Source organism: Suricata suricatta, chromosome 4 (assembly GCF_006229205.1).
Source record: "Suricata suricatta isolate VVHF042 chromosome 4, meerkat_22Aug2017_6uvM2_HiC, whole genome shotgun sequence".
NCBI lineage: Eukaryota > Metazoa > Chordata > Mammalia > Carnivora > Herpestidae > Suricata > Suricata suricatta.
In genome coordinates, this window is record NC_043703.1 from 142,900,790 (window position 1) to 142,909,440 (window position 8,651).

General features: G+C 52.8%; 1 protein-coding gene across 2 annotated transcripts in view; it reads right to left on the reverse strand.

The window, feature by feature from the left end:
* TOGARAM2 (TOG array regulator of axonemal microtubules 2) overlaps nucleotides 1-8,651 on the reverse strand; it is a 49,797-nt gene that overhangs the window by 39,408 nt on the left and 1,738 nt on the right. For both annotated transcript variants that reach the window (XM_029936324.1, XM_029936325.1), the window contains exon 2: nucleotides 406-573. In XM_029936324.1, coding sequence (XP_029792184.1) covers nucleotides 406-493 — 88 coding nt within the window. In that variant the 5' untranslated portion in view covers nucleotides 494-573. The remainder of the gene's footprint in view (nucleotides 1-405; nucleotides 574-8,651) is intronic.

The window sequence follows — 8,651 nt, forward strand, 5'->3', positions numbered from 1 at the left end:
TCCGTCTGTGGCAGGACACGAAGATCCCCTCACCCTCCAGAGGAAGCCAAGGCTCATGCAGTGGGCCTGGAACCCCATCTCCTGACGCTGAGTGGCCACACTGCTCCCACATCCCTGCCCTGTCAGCTGAGGAGACAGACACCCAGCCCTCCCTGAGGCCCGCTGCATGTCCTCTGATCACCCTCGTGATCCATCCACAACACAGATCAGCACCTCAGCCAGTCCAGAGTGGAAGCAAAGCTCGGACAAGTTTCTAGAACTCTCCGAGCCTTTCCCCAGGCTAGGGAGGCCCCAAGCAAGAAGCTGAGCATGGAGAGCCAGCGTAGCTGGCAGAGAGCCTGGGCCAAGGCGGAAAGGCACGGCCACCTGCCTGGCTACACTCCCAGGCAGAGTGCAGCCCCTTACCTGGGGGGGCAGCATCACGGGTGCCCATGCCCCGATCAGTGAAGGTGCCGGGGAGGTTGTCCCGAGGTGGCCGCCACTCCTGGGCCATAAGCGCAGTCCTTGGGGGTCCAGAAGTCCACGGCTTGTAACATCCAGAGACCTAGGGTAGGGAGCGGCTGAGTGAGGTCCCTACAAATAACAAAAAAATTTTTTAATGTTTATTTATTTACTTTGAGAGAGAGAGAGAGGCAGGGAGAGAGGGAGAGAGAATTCCAAGGAGGCTCCGTGGTGTCAGCGCAGAGCCTGATCTGGGGCTCAGTTTCACAAACTGTGAAATCATGACCTGAGCTGAAGTCAAGAATCAGATACTTAACCGACCGAGCCACCCAGTCACCCCCAAATAACAAACACTTTTTAAACCACTTTGCAGGAAGCCCATCAGGAACTGAAATATTCTTATACTGAAGAAATCTGCTGCTGGACCAAAGGACCCTCTTGTCTGGCATTCTGACTCTCTGACATTCTGCAACATTCCGAGTGCCACGCTGTGAGCAAAGCTGGTTATGAAGAGTGTCACCAAAACCTACAAACCCGGATTCACGTGTGGCTTTGACAGGGACACCTGAGGCAGAGTTTATCAAGGCAGAGTCTGACACTTTCTTTCTCCATTAGTTTCTATTTTCTTCAAAAAGTCCCTCTCTCCGCCAGCCGACCTGACCTAGAAGCTGACGACAGATGTTAAGCTTTATGACTCTGCTTATCCCTCAGACGTCTGACGGGGTCTCCCCAGAAACCAGCCCTCCAGGGTTCTCTCAGGAGGTGCCCATCTCCATCGGCATCAAGTTCTTGGCCCTCATTCTCCCCTCACTGACCAAGCCAAACTTCTGGCAGAGTCATTTCACTGTCCTGTGGCCAACTGCTTAACACGTCAGGCCTCCTCCTGGTCTCCCTCAAACTCTGGGGTGAGTCGTCAGCTCTTTCTCTTGACCTAACGTCATTCTCCTTCCAGGGGACAAGGGTCTCACCACAGACTCTGCCGCTTCACACAAGTTTATAGTCTTTGCTGAGCAAAAGGTGATCGGCCCATTTTCACCCTGACAGGCAGGGCGGTGGATGGCCAGGGCTGATCCGTGATCAAAGGCCACATGTCCTGATCGCCACTCTGAAGTAGCTCCCGAGAGATAGCATCTGGGGACAGGGCAAGACGCAGTGCCAGCTGCCTTTTGCCAAGCAGCAAATCCCTACTCAGGAAGTGAGAAAACCAGCCTCCCTTCTGGAAGCCAGCCTGCCACGGCCCCACCCAGGCCCCAGGGGTGCAGCAGCTCCTAGCAACACTTCTGGCCCAAACAGAGGTGCCAGCCCAGCCTCTCCTGGTGTCACTGCTTACGTCCTCGAGCGCTGAGGAGAATTGTCCTCACAACTCCCTGTGTGCTGACTGCTAAGATAAGCATTTGGCCACGAGGTAGTGGCACGCAGCTGGGAATGTCTGTGGAACACAACACTTCTCCAAAGCGACATGGTGGACATGGGTCTCCACACCCTGCCCCTCGCCCCAGTCAGCTGGCAAAGAGACACACTCATGAGATTGGCCACAAAGCCCAGCAGGAATGTTCCAGATGGGGACAGACTATCCATAACCGAATTAAAGCAAATGAGCTAGAGTCCAGGCTTTGGGGACAGTGCGAGCCGCAGGCCCCACAGACTCCTGCTGCCGTATCTAACCAGAGCAGGTGCTTTCTAGGTGAGTTATATGCAGGAAAGTGGTATTTAGCTGCAGCCCTTGTTCTTGACCTTAATGCAAATCAGAATCGCCTGGGAACCAATAAAATGACAGATTCCAAGGCCCCACCTCTGGCTCCTGCTGAATTAGTCTTCTAGGGAGCAGCCCACAGAGATCTGTTTGGTTTCTTTTTCTTAACTCCTGAGTATTTTGATGTTCAAACAGGATTGAGAACCACTGGCCTACAGTTCAGATTCACTTTTTCTTTTAAGTTTACTGATTTTGAGAGAGAGAGGAGAGTACATGTGAGCAGGGGAGGGGTGGGGAGTGGGCAGAGAGAATCCCAAGCAGGCTCCTCACTGTCAGTGCAGAGCTCGATGTGGCGCTCGAACTCACAAACTGTGAGATCATGCCCTGAGCCTAAATCAAGAGTCAGAAGCTCAACAGACTGAGCCACCCTGGTGCCCCCAGGTTCACTCTCTGACGAGATCTCAGCCTTGTTTTTCACTTTACTCTGTCAAAGTGGTTATTGCCACCTCAGTTTGCCCAAAGGGATCACTCACTAAGAAGCTAAAGACTCAGAGCTTCCTAAGAGTACAGACGAGAAAAATCTCAGTGGCCAGCTCTACTGCAAAGGGTCTTCTGAACGACAGTCCCCTCCCCCTTGCCACCACCTCCTCAGCGGGCAGAATGGCCACCGGCCAGGACAGCTGACACTACTCTGTGCCCTAGAGGACACCCGCAGTTCAGAAAGGAAACCTGCATTCACATCATAGCTTTCCAGGGGACCCCCACAGGCAGACCCCCTCTTAGACCTGCCTTTGCCTGGGTCCACACATATGACCCCTTAGGCCCTCAGGGACTACATGAGGATCTCCTGCCCAAGGGGAGGTGGCCAAAGCTGCATCTAGACAAACAAATATGTCTTATGTCTTAGGTGAGGACCATGGGTGGCACCTCTCCAGGAAAATCATGTAGACCCATGATCTGGTGGGAACTTAAAACTCCATGTGCAAACTATAAAACCCAAGATCAGAAACTCTAGCTCAAATGTAGACAAAGCCTTGGTGTTTAGCATGGACTGTGCTTAGCACCTGACCAAGACACAAGGCACTGAGCCCACGTTTGCACCTGGCACTGTTCTGTTCTGGGCACCAAGGAGTGACTATTTCTTATTGGAACAGCCAACCCCCGACCTAAAGGATAATAGCCAGTCGGTTCTGGGGACCAGGATTCTGTCCTCACTCCCTGAGGCTCTGGATTGCCCAAGATGGCAGACTCCTCCACCCTCAACTTCAGTTTTCCAGCTCAGGGAATGGAGTGGCCCAAGGTAACCGACTGCTGTCCGCTCTTTCCACTGAAGCTGTGGCTACAGAGGGCCCATGGTGACTAGCACCACAGGAATGAAGACATCACAGGAATGAAGAAAGGTGGCAGAAGGGACTCAGGTTTCAAGTGGAAAGGAAACAAAGCAAGGACTGGCCCAGCAAAGAATGTCAGCCCCGGGGACTAAATCCCAATCACCCCCGTGCCTTGCACAGCCCGCAGGGAGCCAGTGCCCCATTCCACATGCACTTTGCTCCCAAGGGAACTGGGCAGAGCCTGGTCCCCAGAAGAACAGCACTTAGACAGGAGGGCAAGGGAGAGGCTCTGAGGAGGGGTCAGAGCAGGGAGGCCCGGGAGGGGATGGGCCCCGATCCCGAGATGCAGCCCCACCGTCCACCCTCCCAGGGGCTGCTGCACGTGCAGCTTCCTTCGTGTGGCGTGACACTACCCACTCCTCCTTTTAGAGACCTCTGAGAGACATGGGTTCCCACAAGTCAGAGTTCTCACCTCCTCAGATGTGTTAGGGGGAGACAGTGGTGCCGTATGTCAAGGTGGGTAGAGAAGGGAGTAGGGGAAAGATGGCAGAGTGAACAAACCTAGGTTTTGAACCCCAAAATGTCCCCCACTGAAACATTCTCTCTCTGCAGAGAAGCCTCAGACGGGCACCCCTCCCAGCCACACCCCTACCCCAGTATGCTCCTGAACACCCACCTTGGGACACCTAAATCTTTGGCCTTAAAGCAACACACAGCTGGGTTGGACCCCTGCCCTTGCCCCTCCCATACTAACTTGGGAAAGTTCCTTAATTCCTCTGAGCTTTGGTTTCTTCATCTGAAAAACTGTCCTACCAAAAGGTTCTGTCAGGATTAAGTGAAGTCATGCGCAAAAGTAATTCATAGTCAATAATATCAGGTGTGAACTCGTCCTTTCCCTTCCCCCACCCACAGGCCGTCTTTAAAGTTATGATGGGGAGCCCTGCGTGGCTCAGTCGGTTCAGCATCCAACTTTGGCCCTGATCATTATCTCGTGGTTCATGAGTTCGAGCCCCACATCAGGCTCTGTGCTGACAGCTCAGAGCCTGGAGCCTGCTTCAGAGTCTGTGTCTCCCTCTCTCTCTGCCCCTCCCTTGCTCACGCTCTGTCTCTCTCAAAAAAAATAAACATTAAAAAAAATGTTTAGTAAAATTATGATAGGCCAGCCCTCTGTCCCTACAAGACAGACCCAGGTCTATGCCTCTCAGGTGGAGGAGACACATGTGTCCACAGAGACAGTGGCTCTAACTAGCCTAGCCGGGCCCTCCTGCAGTTCTCACCTGGAATGCTGAGCTGTGAAGCCACACCCACCACGATGCCAGGGATGGGTCCTGGGCAGAGATGGGCACCCGGGAGACCAGCAGTGCTGTCTGACTAGGCACCTGGAGACCCTCCATGGGAAAGCAGCATGCTCGCCGGACCTGGGAGGAGGCAGCGTCCAGGTGCGGAGGGCTGAGAAAACAGTCTGAGCCGAAGCACAAGGAACGGACTGTGGGTGTGGGATTTGGCAACAGGGCCGGAGGCCGGGACGGTGGACTAGGACCGATGTGGGGACACGTGCAGTGCTCTGTCAGAACTGGGGCTTGCTCTGCAGAGGGAACTCTGAAGACTTTTTGAGGAGCAGAATGACATTACCTGACTCGTGCCTGGGGTCAGTGGTCCCAGGAGTCACCTCCACCAAAACCCAGAGACTGACCCCTGCACCCACCAGACACGCTGGGGGAGGCACTCAAGGGCCCCCACTCAGGCTGCTGCCTCCAGATGTGACGGACACGTGGGCCAGCAGGAAGGCAGCTCACAGATGATGTGCCCGCCCCCACCCACTGTAAGTGCCTCCTTCCTGGGCCCCTTCACCAGCTCTGAGGCTACACCCACTGCAGTAATGGGATCGGAGGGTCAGAACTGCAACCCTCTGTCTCCGGGCCGTCACAGGTGCGTCAGCTAGCAGGCCCACAGGAATGTAAAGAAATGCAGGCCACGTGCCAAACACAGTGCCTGGCACACAGTGGGGGCTCTGTAACCGTTTGCAGCAGGCACGAATGGATCAAACTGAAAGCACATCTTCACAGACAGTCTCATTGAGAAGAAACGAGGGAAGGAGCCTGACATTTCTTAGTTCCATGTTGTTATGCGCCAGGCGCTGCGCTAGGTGCTGCCAAATATCATGCCATTTAACTCTTGAAATAGAGCAACAAGGCAGATGTTATTGTCTTCAGTTTATACATAAGAAGACTGAGGCTCTGGGCGGTTGGACTGAGGTAAGTGAAGGCCTCAGGGCTGACGCTCTCTGCTCCTGGAGACAGAGAACGTGGTATTTCACAGCGAGCACTCAGGAGTCAACAGCCCTGCGGTAAATTCCTTCCCCCGCGAGTTGCAGGACTTTACACAACACATTCCTAAACCCCTCCGAGCTTCCGTTTCATTGTGAAAGGACATGGTGATACCTATCTCACCAGGTTACTGAGAGTACACAATAAACTATGGAAAGCATTTCATACTGTCCAGCCCCTAAGCAAGCATTCAACACACAGTGGTTATTGACATTATCGTTAATGACTATTTTAGTGTGTGTGTGTGTGTGTGTGTGTGTGTGTGTGTGTGTGTTACGACGCACAAGAAGAGGGAAAATGTCCCATTTGAAAGTTTCAGGGCACAAGTACAGTGGCCTGGCTGAGGCTGGGAGGCAAAATGGAGGTGCCACCTGGTGGATGTCCTTCATCCGTAAGGTTTCTGTGGACAAGCTGGGGCAGGACACTTAGAACAAGTGTCCTTGCTGGGAAGTGCTCCAAGAGATTCCTTCTCACCAGAACAGACAGAGGCTGTTAAGGAGGGAGTTAGTGCCTGTACCTTAATGACTTTTCTGGGACAGTGTGGATCTCATGGTCAAGAGAACTTCTCGACCGTTTTTATTCCCAACGCAGCTGAGGAATGTTGCCTTCCATTTGCAATAGTTTACTGTGTGTGTTGGGGGTGAGGGGAAACAGAGAGTGGAAGAGGAGAGCTGCGTTATATCTAGGGCTGTGACTTTCAAAACAGCCCCCACCTCCCAGGAATTCTGACATGAATTATTGGTCTAGCAGACATGGGAAAGCCTATGGGTAAGAAAAAGTTTTATTTAAGCTGTGTTTGGAAGACAATGACAGTAGATAACAAGCAGGACTGCCCTGTGTGGTTGTTCAGGTTGGGCATGGCACAAAGCATCATAATTAAGGGGACACCATTCACACTGGAGCCACTACAGATTTACACATTTATTGCCCTTCTCTGATGAACAGAAGTAAAGTGTCTTGATAAAGAGGTGTCTTTTTCTAACTCACGCAAAGGCACTGTATGAGCAAGTGATGGCCCTAGTGAAAAGGGTGTGCAATATATCCATAAATTTACAAAATTCAAAATCTTCTGAGCCTGTCCCATTTTGTGTATCATCTTGATGCAAATATAAATTAGAGATCAGAACACATGCTAGTCATTCAATGATGCTTCACACTGTGTGGACAAAAGGTATCTTCATTTACTTCTCCTGTCACTGAACTTTGAGCAGTAAGTGACCCCGAAGGTCAGCTGGTCTCCTGGCTGGTAAATAAGGGGTTAATGTGGGGCCTGGGGTATGACACTGCCAGGGCTGGCAGAAGCCTAAGCCTACCCAGGGCCGTATCCCTGCAGGCATCACACTGGCCACCAGCTGACAAGGTCCTCACTTCCTCCTTCACCCTCCCACCAAGGCCTCCCCAAAATGGTCGGTGCAATGCCTGGTCAGAGGCATGACAAGGGGCAGTTGAGGAGGACTGTGTTTCCCGGAGGGGCGGGGTGCCACTGTGTCAATCCTGCACGAAATTACACAGCCACTGGCTGAGACTCCAAGCCCTCTGCCCACCCGCCCTGACCCACCATCCGATGTGAGTCATCCAAGAGCCTGATCCTAGTGCTGGACTCATGCGAAGTGGCCTGGGCGACTGCCCCAGGAAGGCTCTCTGCAAGGTTTCCTGGCTCAGGGCCCCCCGCCCGGTGGCTGGAGCTCTGGTCCTCAAACTGTAGTCAGTGAGCACTTACAGGGATGAGGGGACCAAAGGGGCTGAGAAGAAATAAACACCTCCTCTAATCAGTGTCTCACCTGGCAAACTAGTGTTGGCAGTGCCTAGTGTCGAAATGCCTATCACATTCCAGGAAGTGGCTCTTGACAAAAGTCTCCCTGTAAGAAGCTCAGAGGCTTCAGACCACCAGCTCTGTCCCTTCCCAACAGCCCTGGGAAAAAGCTGACTCCACTTGACCAAGAGCTCGAACCTTACAAGGGCCTCTCTGGGATGTGTGCGCCAGGTTTTGTCTGGGAAACTGAAATGGCTTCTGTGGAGGGCCATGTTCTTCTGTCCTTATTTTACTGAAGGGAAAGCCAAGGCCCAAGAAGGGGTGCAAGTTGGGCCAAAACCCAGAGATTTTGAGGCACAAACACAGTGGAAATCCCAGACCTCCAGACAGCGGCCCTGGAACCCTGTCTAGGGTCCAGGGACAGAGGGGTCTGGAGGGCAGAGAGAAAAATGGAGGCCGGGAAACTGAGTACCACCAGGAGGCAAGGAGACCAAGGGAAAGGGGCCTCCCCCAAAGAGAGGAAAGCAGGGAGGAAGAAAGAGGCTAGGCAGTTCCTGATTCCTGCTGATCAGGGAATACAAGTTAGTCACAACACTTCCGCCAGTCAGCCAAGATCACCAACAATTAAGACTCTGGATGACACCAAGTGTTTGTGAGACCCAGAGCAGCTGGGGCTCCAATACATGGCGGGCAAGGGGGACATGGGTGCGGCCACAGGGGAAGAAGCCTGGCTTAGCCGCTAAAGATGTGCAAGCCTTATGCCCAGCAAGACTGCGCCTCAGCACTTAGCCTAGAGAACACCTCCCATGTGTGGACCAGGAAAGAAGTCTGAGAACGTTCATAGCAGCTCTGACTTGGCAATGGCCAAAATGTGGAAATAATCCCATGCCCAACAGGAAACTAGAGATAAAAGTTATGGGTATTCATGCCATGGAATGTTCCACGGCAATGAAAATGAACGAACTACTGCTCCCTTCAATGCCCTGGGTGGCTCCGTGGTGTCATGTTTAGTGAGAAAAGCCAGACACAGAAGACTCCATAGGGTGCCATTCTGTTTCTATGAAGTTCAAAGGAAGACCAGACAAAACGCCTTAGACATGCACAGA